This window comes from Mya arenaria, chromosome 4, assembly GCF_026914265.1.
Source record: "Mya arenaria isolate MELC-2E11 chromosome 4, ASM2691426v1".
Lineage (NCBI taxonomy): Eukaryota > Metazoa > Mollusca > Bivalvia > Myida > Myidae > Mya > Mya arenaria.
The window spans coordinates 24,621,876-24,638,243 of NC_069125.1; the positions used below are offsets into that span (position 1 = coordinate 24,621,876).

Below are 16,368 nucleotides of genomic sequence, written 5' to 3' on the forward strand. Positions count from 1 at the left end.
GAAATACTATTTTTTACAACACGGACAAATCGTTAGTTGCATCTCTATCAGTAGGAAATCTTAATGGATGCGCCGAAACTGACAGTCTACAAACATAAACTCGTAAATCATGTAGCAGAGCATTCAAGTATTGGTCTCAGTCGAATGTATCTTATCATACACTCTTAATACACCGCATGTTGCTTTGTCTTACAACATGTTTACTTAAAAGCATAAATTAATATTAAACAGCTTCCATTTGTTAACATCATACAACGATGGATTATTGAAACCATTGTCATAACCACGGACCTATGTAGGTCTGTGTCATAACCATGTTTACTATCATATCTTTAACATCGACACCCCAATAGCATTAACATACTTATTATATACCATAACATTGTCAGTATCAGCAACTTTATACCAATATTTAATTATTCTAATTTAACGTTATACAAACAATTGATAACGTCCTGATTATCTATATACTGCACAGTTACATGAACTTATACGTACATTAGGATTTTTTGTACAAGACTTGGAATGAATTCTTTCAATTTCTTTAGATTTTCCGATTTCCCAAATTTCAGATCCATAACTTATAATTGGTCCAATAAAATAGTATATATATTTACAAATAATATATGCAGTAGTAGGGTTAATTTAAAGTTATTATAGTCATAAGATAATATCTTATAAAACAGTTTGTAAGGTATGACCCTGTGGTGTGCCCCGAACCACGCATATCGCATGCACGGGGGGTAATAAAGGTTAATACACGCACGCACGCACTCACGCACGCACGCACAACTAAAAATAGTAAAATAAAAAATAATAAATAGAAATAATTGACATACAATTCTGGGCATTATATTGTTTTAATTACAATTAGATACATATGTAATAACACATTAAGAGCTTTCTCGACGAGTTGTACAGTGCGAATTTACCCGTGTAATTAAAAACAACACTACCCAAATAATTTATTATTATAAGTTATTATTTTTGTATGAAAATGTTTCCTTTTTTAATAGACCATCTCGTTTGCGAAATAATACCATAGCCTTTGTTTTACATCAAGACTCCACTTCATTGACATCAAGACTCCACTTATCACAGTATATTTCTAACAACGAAAACTACTTATTTACATCTTTCATTTAATGTAATTTGAGCATATAATAAGCATATTCAGCATATACATATACGAAATGTTCAAAACCGCCTGCATTGTTAAAATTGTTATATATCTAGCAAAGGTCTCGGCATCATCATTTGTTTTATATATATTTTAATATTTATGTCATCGCTCTGCCCTTGCTCTCTTGTGATGTATTGTGTCTCTGGATAATACGACCTGGTACCAATAACAAATCTTCTCCCTGATTAGGCCTCAAATGTTGTGCCTCTAAACAGGGTTGTGGCCTCTGGTTTACACATTTCATTTTCCCATATAAGTCTTTTTGTATTATTCAGTCTGAAGCTTATTTTAAAGGCTTTTCTATAGCGGTTCATTGTGCCTCTTGTATTTCATTTTATTGTATGATTGCTGTTTTCAAGCAACTGAACAGTGGTCAAACCTTCCTTCCGTTGTTCCCTGATCCCTATTGTTATGATTAACTTGTGACTACCATCTTTCAACAACATCAGCTGCTGCTCGTGGATGTTGTATGCCTGTGCTGGAAGAATGTTTTAATTATTGGTCCCAGGTCTTTTTCATAGGGTATTCTGTTGACCTCATTTAAACTGATTTGAATGAGATGAGTTATTCTGTCTTTTATTACTAGTTGGAGCCGATCACACATTATTGTTATCACCCTTTCTTGCTGTACAACGTACTTGCCATGTTCCACGCGGAATGTCATGTTCATGTACTTGAGACAACGAGAACACCATACACCTAATGTTTCAAATATAAGGTGGCTGTTGTATTTTTCACAGTTGCTTGACTTATAAAATGATATTATTCTTAATAAATGTGTTGTGCATTTTAATGATTCAGATATTTTATTTCGTCTTGATAAGTTCTGAAAATGTAGTACTTTGAAGTTATTTATGTTTTATTCCGATATTTTAAACGTCTGGCAGTCAAATAATCGCAAGAAATACGTCATATATAACTTACAAATCAAGAGCGACCTGCGCCTCCTACCGGTATTTAGCCGAAATCTGTCAAAGAATCCGGCTAGTAGCAACCGGCGATTCGATTGCAATTTTTACAGCTTTGATATTTCAGAAAAATATTTCGGAAGATTTTACCTCACAAACTGTTTTGATGATTATTTCAATGACAGTCCCATAATAGTGTTTGTTATGCAGAATTGCATTTATGTAGGTAAAGAGTCGTTTGTACATTTTATATGAAAGTTGTAAGGACTGTTGAGCAGATTGAATGATTGATCTGTCAGTGTCATCTGCCTGATCTGGTCATGATTTGATGAATTCATGAATATTTCATTAGTTGATGATTGTTGTCATAGCCATTAATCGAATTTAGCACTCGCTAAGTGTGAGTTGATTTTAAGATCCTTGCATTAAATTGCGAGTGCAAAATACTGCATGTTAGCTTTTGTTTGCCAACTTGTACAGTACACTCAACGAGTTAGACCCACTTTCCTCACTCACTCCTAGGGATGAAGTCGATGATCGCGGAGTTCCTCCGAGGGTAAAACTGTTGCCCTCGCTAAAACCCCTTCGAGTTCCTCCGAGTGGCTGGCTTACGAACGATAGTGTTGAGAATCGTCCGATTTTATGATCCCGCGATACACATTGTTAAGTGTAAAAGATTCTTACATGTACCAACGTTTAATTTGTTTTTATGTTTGTAAACGCCAATTGAAAATTGTCTTGAAAAATAAACATTGAATCATTAAAGTATTGCCACTAATTTTATTGCATCATAAAGCAGCCGACTATTTACACGATTCTGAACCATGACCTCTGACGTCAAGCGCGTGATCAATACAATGTAGAATATACTATTTGTTATTGGTGGTTAAAAATAGCTATGACGTTCAATGGAATTTTCCACAGAAAACGAGGCAAGAAGGCCTTCAAAACCATGCGCTGTGAACTTTGAACGCGTGTTTGACCCCCTGATTTTCCGAAAATGTGTAACCTAGCGTTTCTCTGCTGAAATGTGTTTATCAGTGTATTCTGTCATTAGCAAACACATGTTTATAAGATGCATGTGCAACTAGTGAAATACGATTGCATGATTGTGGTAAGCTAACTTCATGCAAAACGGGCAGAGGAAAAAGAATAATAGCAATTTACTGGAGCTGTCGAAATCGGATGAAAATTTTAATAAAATAACTTGTGGGTAGATTCTTATCAAGCGAGGGCCTGAAATTCAAACTCAGAGGAACGCGGACAGTCGATAAGTTCATTGTGTTGGCCGCGATAGCGAAAATCTGCGGAGGGAAACGGAAATTGGGTCTAACTCGTTGAGTGTACTGTATTTAACCGTAAACACAAATAAAATGATGACATTTTTACTAGCGTATTACATTATTGATACTTTTTTTAATTAAAGCCCACCATACCGTAGTCTAAAATAATAGACATGTTATACGAGATTTTTCCAATCCCTAACGTCTAAACGGGTTTGTGCAAAAACCGGGGGTGTTAAAATGAAAAATTGTATTAAGTGAAGTATTTTATGGTTAAAATGGATAATAAAGGTTTATATTCATATTTTACCATGGAAGTGCAAAGCTTTTTTGCACAAAACAAGCATGTAATGCATTAAAACACATTATTTACCTTTCGAATAAAACGATAGTTGACTGACACAGTCAACAATTATGCCGAGCCGAACAACTCAACCCAATCGTAATAACTCGACCTCCTCCGACAAGCTTCGAGATAGACCTTTTAAATACGATCGTAACAACTCAGCCATGGCCGAAATGTTCCGATTGATGTTAAATTGTGAACTGCAGCCTTGCAGGTGCCCTTCATGTATATACGGTTTTGTTTTGACATAATGAAATGAAGAAAAAACCTGTCAAACTAATAAATAATTATTCGTTGGATATTTATTTTTTGTGTACGGAACTAAATATAAAATAACGTTATCTGGTAATATTTCTTGTTTTGTGTGATATTTTATAGACGCAATTTGCTTGAACCCGGAATCCCGATCGGAATAACTACCCCCTTTTCGTACAAAACAATTTGTACGTGAAGAATTTGCCATATCAAAAATCGTAAGAAAAATCCGTCAACGTACAATTATTTGGACTAACCATACGGTAAACTGGCAATTATTGTTCAAATTTTAGGTGGCTGTAGTATTATTCGCAGTTGCTTGACTTTTAGAAATAAAAAGTTATTATTGATAATCAATGTGTTGTAACCATGATCCAGGTCATTGTTAATCATTCTTTATCTGCAAATTTATCATTAATTATGCAGTAAGTATATGTGTTGCTAACCCAGTGTTGAAACAAGCCATTCCTAGACCCATAAAAAGCAAGTTGTGTGATCGCTTAATTTTGCACTAGAAACTTGAGTGCAAAGAACCTACCGGTCTCTACTGATCTTGAAATGATTTATCTTCATGGTGGTACAACAATTATGAACCTTCTATCACCTCACTGTTAATATGCAAATAAACTTTTCCACCATGCTCATGAAAAAGCAAAGAATTTACTTCCTCGTCTCTTTTTGACTGCTTTTAATTATGTCACCCAATGAACCCACTCAGCTTCTATATCATTAGGCATGTGCTTTGCTTTCGTGAGGTTATGGCATTTTAGAAATTAGGAAACTAACTCTCCTTTATTTCAGCCTTAGATAATTGTATATTTATTTAGTTGCATTCACCAAATCTTTTCCCTAATTGAGTGTAAAAAAATCAATGTGGATTATAGGAACAAGGTTGGACATTCCAGTTGGAATGCTGGACATAGAAATGGTCCATTATTTGGACAAAAAATAACATAATTCAGAGCCTAATTTTCTCCCCTGTAAAGATCGAATAAATGGCAATTAACTGATTAATATATCTCTTGTTTTAAACCTTAAGTACTGAACCAGTTGGGGGATTAGAAATCATACAGTGGCTAGGGTTTTAGCCAGGTTTTGAAAAGGACAGGGTGGTACAGAAAAAGACAGGGTGCTAAGCGAGAAAAGGGCACATTGTGAATGGCAGTGAAGAATTTGAACATTATTAATTTAAAAAAAACATAGTTGGAACTGTGCTTAATTGAAGTATTGATAGGTGTTAACTGCCATATATGTAAAGTTTGTATGGATTTATAATAATATTTTAAGTTTTAATTACCTTAAGCATTTAATTTTATGAAGGAGGATGGTAAATATATGCAGGTCTGTCTCCATGAGGGCAGAAGGAGCCGCCACCAAAAAAGGACATGGTGCAGCACACTTCCTGTACTTTTTACCTGCCTTGTTTTTACAAGCAATATACATGTATGACGATTCCAGTGAAAAGTGCTTATCACGTTTTATTGGGTGAAAAAAAGTAATGCTTGAGGAGGTCATTTTATTCAATATTTTATTACTATGAAATCCTTTTGTTTGTGTGGCATTTTTAGGCTCAAATTAATTCACTTTTCTCATAAAGGATTAATTTATTAACTGAATCTCATGCTACAGCTTTTATTATATCTTAAACCTATTGTCATGTTCAATTTTATTTTTTTTAATTCTGTTACTACAATTTTTGAAATATCAAGCACATTCTTAGAATGGGCATAATTTTTCTCACTTACATCCAAGTCCACAATGCACAGCACTTAATTATTAATAGTCTTAAATCAATTGTCAAAATAAACACATGGACTGTACTAGTAAAATGCTCTCCAGGGTTGTTTATTTTTTGGATTTTTATGTCGGGGCTGGTTTACGTTTTTGATGCCAAGGACTAATATAAGAATATGAGCTAGTTCAAAGTCTAATTTGGACAACTGTTTAATACATGTATATGTATTTTTTCAGAATGAAGTGGTGGATAAGAAAATCTTCTGGTTGAATACAGCATTTCTACCATTTTGAGAATACTTTCCACTTCCTAGCCAAAGATGCGGATTGCTTGTTTGCCCCGAAAAGCGAGGCATCAATGGGTCATTTTCCTGGTTTTGTTTTGCTTGCTAGGTGTTTACCTCACATATCGACGCATGGCTGTCTCCAAATTTGGCCCTAAAAATCCTCAAAGACCTCGCAAGGATGCCAACTTCGAACAAATCCAAGCTGAGCTGAAAAATCAAGTTAAGAAAGACCTTAAGCTTGGCAAAATTGTTATAGACCCAAGTGCTGAATCAAAGGTTATAAAGCCAGAGGATAGACTTGTTAATGGTAGGAAAGCTGATCGGAAACCAGAAGCTCCTGAAGCAATACCAGCTGGAAGGGTGTTAGTAAATGATGATGATTATATTTCAAATGAGGAAAAGCTTGCACGGTTGAAATTATTGGTTTTGCAGTTGAGTCCGGCTGATTGGAAATCGGCGCCTGATCCCGATGAGATGATTTTGCTGACTAAGTCTGAATTCATGGACCTTGATATTAGCAGTCAGCTTAGTTGTAGAGAAATTGACATGTTGGTTTCAAATAACAGACAGATGGGACATTATGGAAAGAAATTCATAGATTACATGAAACTGAGTAGAACTTCAGAAACAGAAATGGCGCTTAAGAGTGTAGGAAATGATCAGCAGTTTAAAATCTCATGTATGAAACAGGACTATAATATTGATCGATGCCAATCTATGGGAAATTACAAACTCGTAAAGGAATTGGTCCTCCTAAATGTCTTGGAGCACCCAGCCCTTATTAAAGTTCTGGGATTCTGCTTGAGAGGGGATACTATCGATATGAAGGTGAACAAGAAGGGCGTGGTTGTGGTGACGGAGATTGGCAGGGTGATTGAACAGGGCACACTCAGCTCAATGCCTTGGCCTGCTAAACTTCAGGTAAGGAATCAGGATAGATGATTTATTTGAATAAGTTAAGTCATTAAACATAAGAAAGGTATCAAATCTGTGTCCAACATTTTTATTTTTCCAAAATAAATGGGTAAATTCAGATTGCCAAGTTGTTTGAATTTTCAGCTAAATATGTTTATCAATTTATTTGTTGAGGGAAAGGGGCCTTATATTAGCCCAATCAACAAAAAAAATATCCTGGCTTTTGTATCCTAGTTACATTGTTTTTTCCACTGTTGGTGGGTCCCTTTAATAGCGTCTTTTAGGCAAAAAGGGGGAAAATACTAACATGATTCATATAATGTTCAACTTGTTTTTAAACCTTTTATTCAACAAACCTATATGGTAATATTCATGAGTGGCACTATATTGCTACAATTGTAAATGTTAAGAGGTCAATGCTCCTCAAAAAAAATAAAAATTATTTTATATTTTTTAACCTGGGTAGGGGAAAAATATATTCTTTTTCAGGAGCGGAATTTGGTTAATCTTGACTCTTAAAGGGCCAAAAAACACACACAACGAGACGTAATATATATATATATATATATATATATATATATATATATATATATATATATATATATATATATATATATCCGATGTAATACATAAATTTTGGTATACTTTACTGTTCTAAGATTCCTTGAGATTTCATTTCACGTACGAAATAATCACTTGAATCAATTTAAACGTGTCATTTAAATTGTAATATTCATTTTCAGATGGCAAGACAGGTCCTTAACCTGCTTCAATACCTTGAAGGGAGCCCCTTAGGATCGCTGGGTTTTGACCAACTGCAGACGCATGATTTCCTCATAGTCGGCTCATCCAATCTGCGCCTTATTGACCTGGATAATCTCAACATTGGGGAGCCATCCTGCACAACTGACAGTGAATGTCGAGTCTCTAAAGGATGGGATAGTATGTTTATTAATTCCCCCCCCCCACCCCACCCACAGGACCACCCTTCAAAAAAAATAAAATATATATATATATTGAAAGGCTGGATTTGGATTGTATTTATGGCGAGTTTACGTTTGAGAGAGTAGGGCAATTGATCAGTCCCGAGCTGTCAATCAAAACTTTAAGTGGACTATATAAATAAATTAAAGTATATGGTTGCATTAGGGGCCAATGGTATATAAATTCTGATTGTAAACAAAGGGCTATTCATGTTCCTTTATGAAATGTACATTTTAAGATGCACTCTTACTCCCAATAAGATTTACAACAATTCAAACAATTGTTAATATATCAAAAAGGAGGAATAAGTGTCGAAAACAATGGTTCTTATGAAGGATACTGAGTTTAATTTGAAAGAAAGGTGCAAAGAACAAGGATTTCTACCTTATGAGACGATAGTAAATCGCAGTAAATGTTTTAGCACTTACCAATCCTTAAATATGTCTGCGTTTTCAGCTATTAAATACATTGTTACAACCTTGTTATCAGTAATAAAATTTTCCAGAAATGCATTATTTAGTAAGAAGTTAAAGGTTTATCAGTCAAAATTTATGTTTGTTATAAATTATGTGTGTATGTATTGATTTTGAATAAGAGTGTCACTTCAAAAAATAACAAGTCATTATTATGTCAATGCATAATTTGATGCTATTGCAGCTGGTATTCGTTGTGTGAACAATATCTGTAAGGGCTTTAACTCCCAGAAGAACTTGAAGCTTGTGATAACAGCGATTATCTTGCCTCTACTACAACACGCCCCCAGCGGGTCACAGAAAGAGGTGGACCAGTTTCTTGACAAGGTCAACAATTTCAAGGTGACCTCTGTGGATGCACGGAAATGGGTGATGGACCAGATTAAGAAAGGTTGGTAGGGTAATGCACCACTTTGGGTTTCGGAACGCTGGGGATGTAGAGTTTGAGCCAGGTTTTAAAATGGACAGGGTGTTGTAGGAGAGGGACAGGGTGCTAATTAGGGAAAAAAGGACACATTGTATCGGGCTGTAAAGGACTTTTAATATAACAGAAATTGTTACAAATGTGTTTTGGAGTAATCTTTGGTTTCAACCGCTAAATATATAATGTTTGTTTTTATTTATAATAATATTATTAGTTTTAATTAAAACAAAATAATTATTTGAAAGTCTTAAGCAATAAATTCTATGAAGGCAGAAGGTTGTTTATGCTGGTCTTTATCAGGGCAGAAGGTTGCATCTTCCCATAACTGTTTAAAGCTGCATTCTCACAGATTGACAATTTGAAGATCCTTTTTTGTCTTGGAATTAACTTTTGTGGAAATGCCTGAAAAACAGTGCTATAAGACTGCTTACAAAAAATCAGATCACAGTTTTTCATAATTTAATGTTTGAAAATTTATGTTTTATGGCTAAAAGTATTACTGTGGTAACTAGGGATGCAAACGAATGGCAAAATCGATATTCGAACATTCGGTAATTCTTTCGATCGAATATTCGAATATTCGATAAAAATTGAATCTTTGAAAAGTTATAGTTATCTATTAATTTTAGTTATAAACCACGATACCCTTTTCTTTATCTGTCGAATGTTTCCAGTGTTATCGTAATACAATACAATACATAGCAGCGTGTCGAATATTATTACATCGACATATGAAATACATATCTAGCACATAACAAGCACATAACAAGCACATACAATTCAATGAAATCACTCATCAATAAAATCATCACATATGATGGCCTTGTTCTTATTCAGAAATATTATCTTATCAACAAGATCACATGACAGTCTGTTTCTAAGTTTGTTAACAATGAGTCCGGCGCAGGAGAAAATTCTTTCTGATGGCACAGACGTCGCAGGTATCCCAAGCAGTTGGCGAGCAACATGTGCAACGCGAGGAAAGCGTCCCTCGTTCTTTTTCCATCATGCAAGTGGAGTGGCCTCCTCGTCGGAAGGTTCGTGCCGGTACCGACGCAGCTCGTCGTTAGCCGTCTTGGTCGTCTTTGGAACCATGAAGCTAAGACGGGGTCGTTTGGAGGGTGTTGACGCACTCTCGTCGGGGTTGGCAACCGAAATGGAACATCGTCCAATCTACTCTCGAGCGCGTCTTCCGTGTAGCGCCGCTGTTCCGTTGACAGGAAGTCCAGGTCTTTGTAGCGGGGGTCCAATAGAGCGGCAAGGACTAGGGTGGATGTGGCGGTGGCATCGTTCGAAGGTCGGAAGCGGCGACGAAGCTCAGCAGCAATAACACCCTTCACTTCCTTGACGACATGGGAATCAGCTTCGCATGCACGGACGGTCCACTCGCCGTCCTTCAACGACAGGTGCTGGTCGGCCTTCCGGGTAACCCGAGTGTCCAGCATGAGGTCGGACAGGACGCGGCGTTGCTCGTTCAGCCGGGCCAGTATAGCATGCGTGATGTTCCATCGGGTTGTAACATCCTGCACCAGCTCGTGTTTAGGCACCTTTAGAGTAGCTTGGCGCTTGCGCATTTCGGCCGTCAATGTAGTCGAGTGTTTGGTGTGCCCGACCAGCTTACGACATCTGGAGACGACCCTGTTGACATCCGGGAGAGCAAATGCCGGCTTGATGGCCAGCTGCAGTGTTTGCCCAAAGCACCCAGAACACAAATCATGTTTAAGACCAGAAACGGTAAACTTTTTCATTGATTGCTGTTTTCTGCTTTCACTTTGAGAACTCGGATGCTTAGCCTTCACGTGATTCCAGAGATTAGTCGTCGTGCCCATGTACGACAACCTCACACTGCATAGTTTGCACGTGACAGATTTCTTGTCAACAGAGCGGGTGAAAAAAGTCCATACTTCAGATGTGGCTGGCATCTTTTACGTTGTTAAGAAATACAAATCTAATATATAATAATAATAAGTTTAACTTATAATGTTTTGCGAACATATATTCTGAAGGAATGAAGTGGTATCTACTTTCAGCGTATAATATCAATCACCGATTTGAGCAATATTGCTCAGCTTAATTGGCAGGTAAACTGACAAGAGGGTGTGAAGGCCGCTTCCTTAAATTCTTAATTGGCATGGTCATTTAAAAGAACTGAAAATCAATTAAACTTGTTTGATGTCACTTCCTAATAGCCAGTTATTTTACAATTATGGACACTGTTTATAGTACCCTACGATCGATCCCTAATTGACACATGACGCACACTCGATTGTCATCTCGTTAACGCCTCAGGCACAAGATGCGTATTGTTGTAAAAACAAGACAATATAATTTTAAACACAACAACTGCCCTAAAGACTCAAGGTTTATATCATTATTTTTTGAAAAAAATAATCGAATATTCGAATACCGATTTTAACGATTCTAGGACATTTGCCCCCCCGGATGTTTGCCCCCCCGGATGTTTGCCCCCCTTTTGGACCATCGCGGACATTTGCCCCCCCGCCGTTTTCGAGGGGGCGGACATTTGCCCCCCCGCCGTTTTCGAGGGGGCGGACATTTGCCCCCCCCCCCCCCCCCCCCCCCCCCGGTTTTATAAGTTTATACCAAGATATTAAAAATATATTAATATATAAAAAAAATGAACATTTTTTTCTTTAACTATTTGTTCAATTTACGTGCAAACTGCCAACCGATTTACACCAGTTTGTATGTTTGTCACTAATTACATATAAATACAGATTACACCGTTCAGGTCACACATGTGACGATGTAGGCTTAGGTAAGACAACAATGTAAATCCTTTTATAATATTTTTATTTCAAATCAGAAGTCATATAGCACATTTATAGCACTCATATATACAAGTATATACAGCAAAAAATACGTTTCTGTTCTCTGAATGGTATGATAAGTAATTCACTAATCAAGATCAAAATAGCACATTCAAATGGAGGGGGGGCAAATGTCCGCCCCCTCGAAAACGGCGGGGGGGCAAATGTCCGCCATGGTCCAAAAGGGGGGCAAACATCCGGGGGGGCAAATGTCCGGGGGGGCAAATGTCCGTTTACCGATTTTAACATTCGAATACTAAACGTTTGATCGAATATTCGAATATTCGTTTGCATCCCTAGTGGTAACTCTTTAAAAAAATGTAATTTTCGGAAGTTTTCAAGACAATTGAGAATTATTATTTTTTTGCGAGTTAACTTATATGACTGGATTGAAGGCATTGATGCAAAAATTAGCTATATCTGAGGCAAAAAATTAAATGAAATGCCAAAACTGTCATTTTGTAAGAGTGCAGCTTATACTAAAACACTAGGCTGGATGAGATCAGTACAAAGAGAAATTAAAGTTAATAAAGGCCAACTTATTTCAATTTTCATTGTATTTATCATTTTCAGATATGATATATCTGCCCAAGTAAACCATTGAACTTGTAATTGAATACAATTTTATGTGAAAATGATTTATTCTCAGTACCTAACATCACTTTCTTGTTCATGTATATCCACAGCTGAGCAAGACCTGAATCTGGGTGCAGATCTTATGGGAGGATCCTGGGACGGTCAAGGTCAGAATTCAGACAACCACGACAAGAGGGCCCACCAAGGGGATTCCGTTGGACAAGGGCCAGGGAAAACTGTGGGCTGGGGGAAACAGCCCGGGGATGATCCACTCAAAGTAAGGGCAGATTGATTATAAAAAGATTACTTTTAATTTCAAGGGGTCCTTATAATTTTCAAGATTTTTTGGGTGAGGTTAAATATCAAGATGCCATTGTTTAATACTGCCAAAAGCAATAGTAAATTATTTTGCTAGTTTTAAAAACTGTGGCTTGAAAATTAAACACACACAAAATTTAAACTATCTACTGTACATGAATAGGTTTTGCACCAGGTGTTATAATAAATCAATATATATTTTCAGTACTGAAAAATCTTACTAAGAAAATCAAATTTTGTATGATGAATAATCTATTAATCTAAAATTTCCTGACTTCTTTTGTTGTTCTTTTTATCATTTTACTATGTTTGAGCAAATGCTGTTGTCATTCAGTGTAAATATAGAGGATAATTGTTTGTTTCAGTGTAAGATTGTAATATATTTCACCAAGTGAGCACCAAAAGCTATATTTAACTCTAGGCTCAAATTGTGTGGCATTGTTACGTCAATTCAGAAACAAATTTGTTGAATTTGTGTCCCAGTCCTGTGTGCGCTGAAGTCTGGTTTTGAATTTAGAGTGGACTAAAATTTAAAATCAGTGAAAAATATTGAAATGTCAATTCAGTGAAATATTATTTTTATTTCACCAATAAATCTCTATAAACCACCAGAAAGAATATAATTAGTTGCAATACTTATTTAAAATACTTTCAGAAAGTCAGAGACTAATATGTGTCTTTAGATCATCATCATTTGACTGGATTGATTTACTGATTGTACACAGTTTACTTAAAGTTAGACTCGTGTAGTCTCTAACTGTGATGGAAATTTTAATATATATATTGCAACTGACTTTATCCCAAGCTCGCAAAACTTGGCAAGTGGAATATCATCAAATTCAACGAAGAACAGTCGATAGTCATACTAGGCTATTTGTTAACTCAATTTACAGAGAATAATGATTGATGTATGATTTTTGCTGTCTTCTTAAATGCTGGACAAACTCGTGAGTATAGAAACCATTGATGTTAAGCTAAATGTTTTTGGTTTGAAGATGCTTATATAGATTTTCAGAGTGTGCTTTGTCATTTTGCAAGTAAGTGAAAAAGGCCAAGGGACTCAGAAAAAAATGCAAGTGCACGATCACAAAGGAGATGAAAAAATATTAGCGATATATGGCCATGTAGCTATTAATTGAAAACCTCAATTATAAAGGCTCTAATTTTTTTTATCTGTTCACACAGTGTTCTCAATAAGAACCAGCTGCTGGCCAAAATGAATGGTTAAAATTTAAATTGGGCCGGTTAAAATTTGGAAAAAGGAGGGAATTTTAAGTAGAATAAAAAGTCGCTAGTCAGTTACTTTACTACTAGAGACAGTTCAACGGAAACTTATTGAGAACCCTGTGTACTCAAATCATATGTTTTTTTGTTTTTGTTTTGATCATTAAAGCCAAAAAGTTTATCAAAATAATGCATTAAAATTGATGTTTCTTTTGTGCATCCATCCACTCTTTTTACCTTTAAATCTTACCCTGACATTGCTTTCAGTTTGAACCCTTACAGAACAATAACCTACCTGACGCGAATGATGGAGCAAAGTTTGACAGGTTGCCAAATGCTAATTTCCCAGGTATTTTTTCTCACCCACATGATAACCCATTCAGAGCCTTCACGCACGATTTTGGATCTCTAATGTCTACATTTTCAATTTTTGTTTTGAATAAAAAGTCCACCGGTGTATTCATATAGCATCTTCCTGAAAATTTTCAACTTAGGGCAAAATTGCCTTTTGTAAAATGAATTTTAAGAAAACTAACAAAGTTTGTACAACAAAAATATGAAAATATGCGAGAAAATTACGAAATTATGAAATTTTCTCTAAGAAGAAAATATTTGCTAAGAAGCTTAATGAATACAGCCACAGGTATTTTCATAGCCTTAGCATCATTGCCGATGGCATGCAAAACCTTTAATCTGGGCCATTATAACTCTAAAAGCATTTGAGATATTCAATTGAAACTTGGTACATATGTTGCCAAAGACATGACGGAAATGCAACAGACGAGTGATGGCATTTGACTGGCGGCTGTCTTATTCAAGATTTAAATAAGGCCCAAAATCATGTGTCCTGGCTCCTATGAAGAAGCACTGCTGGTTCCAAATGTTTTATAATTGTATTCAATTTCTCCAATATTTTATCCCTTTTAGAATCCAAGCTAGGAAGCTTTTTTTCATATTAAATATTCTTTTTTTTGTTAACTTGTTCATGCTAGTTAAAACTCAAACTTGAGTGATTTATAACCAGAACTTTAATTTTTACATTTAACATGCTTGCTGAATGTAAATGTGGAAACCGATATGAATTAACAATGTGGCTGAATAATATTGATAATAATTATATTGAATGTGAACCACTTACTTATAATGTATACTGTGCTTGTTTCAATGTCATTGCTGTATTTGTGTTAATAGTTTGACCTCTGATTTCTCCTATAGGTGGTTCCTTTTGATCTAATAAATGATATTTTGTAAAACAGAGTGCTCCGATTTAAAGCTGTTATAAACTGAGACTTCATTTGCATGTAAACTGAGACTGCTTTTATAATAAAACTGAGACTACTTCTTTAACCCTTTAGCATGTATACGAGATAGGCCGACATAGCTCATTAGCAGATGTATACGCATCTGGCCGACTATATCCATTACTGGATGTAAACGCATCGCCCGCATATTTCAAGAGGGTCATTTCAATATTTCAATTTTCCATCTTTCTTTTTGTAAACAATATCCCGGATGTTTATAAAAGTAAAGTTTAACCTTTTGTGTATTGATTTTCCCTAGAAAATATCGTCTGCTAAAATTAGAAGGTATTTATACTCCCAATCGCAGGTGTTATATCCCATTGTGACGTAATAAGACCACGAGCCAAGTACTGTATGGAAAATCCCCCAAATTCATTGATGCGTTAATTATTAGATATATTACGTCAGTTCAATTTACCATTAAAATCAATAAAGATTATAATTATTTAAAGATATAAATATTTTGTTAACAAACAATAGAAACAATAAGTAGCTGAGAAAATGATGAGTAAAATTTGTGTGGAGCTAGTAGATGTCCAGCATGGTTTCGGCCGTAAAATAGGTCAGGTAAACACATTTGTGCAAGCGTTTTGATCATCTAAATCTTTTTATTCATACTGGAAAAACTTTTATTGGCTTTCTTTTTGTAAACAATTTTATGAGGGGGTAATAAAGTTAATCAGACACCCTGGACTGGATCTCTCAGCTGGATGACACCGGATATTCCTGCCATATGTCTGTGTATTATACACAAGAACATGAATTGTCGGCTTTTTATCCAGATGGGTCTTTTTTATGATGGGGTAATAAAATTTAGATCGATCCCAGCATTTTTTTACCTTCTGATTTAATGCAATTATGACATTTCAAAGAAATGTTACAATTCCATCTTGGAAATGCATTCACAGATTAAATAAAATAATTTAATATTTCATCATTGACACCATTTCTTAGATAATTTAATTATCTATAAAAATGTATTCACATAAAAAAGATTTGGCCACAATTATTTGGAGTAATATCGATTTTAAGGTCATACTGCTGTATTCATTTGCTCATTTCAAATCTCCTAAAATGCCCATACACATAAGGACTGCTTATCAGTAAGTTGGCTATTGACTGGGAGGTGTAATCTGGCCACTTGGTTATGTGCTAAAGGGTTAAGTAAACTAATACTAATGCTTTTGTAAGGAAACTGAGCATGCTTTTGTAAGTAAACTGAGACTTGTTTTGTAATTTAGCTAAGAATGCTTTTGTTATTAAACTGAGACTGTTTTTGTAAATAAACTGAGACTTCTATTGTTAGTAAACTGAGACTACTTTTGT

At 35.5% G+C, this 16,368-nt stretch overlaps 1 protein-coding gene across 3 annotated transcripts in view; it reads left to right on the forward strand.

Moving 5' to 3' along the window:
* The first annotated feature begins 2,194 nt into the window (after window positions 1–2,194).
* Window positions 2,195–16,368, forward strand: part of LOC128230575 (uncharacterized) — a 43,457-nt gene continuing 29,283 nt past the window's right edge. For 2 of the 3 annotated variants that reach the window (XM_052942981.1, XM_052942983.1), the window contains exons 1-6: window positions 2,195–2,313; window positions 5,947–6,917; window positions 7,655–7,853; window positions 8,553–8,759; window positions 12,310–12,476; window positions 14,009–14,090. In XM_052942981.1, coding sequence (XP_052798941.1) covers window positions 6,030–6,917; window positions 7,655–7,853; window positions 8,553–8,759; window positions 12,310–12,476; window positions 14,009–14,090 — 1,543 coding nt within the window. In that variant the 5' untranslated portion in view covers window positions 2,195–2,313; window positions 5,947–6,029. Of the gene's footprint in view, window positions 2,318–5,946; window positions 6,918–7,654; window positions 7,854–8,552; window positions 8,760–12,309; window positions 12,477–14,008; window positions 14,091–16,368 lie in introns of all 3 variants that reach the window. The other variant, XM_052942982.1, reaches the window with a different exon arrangement.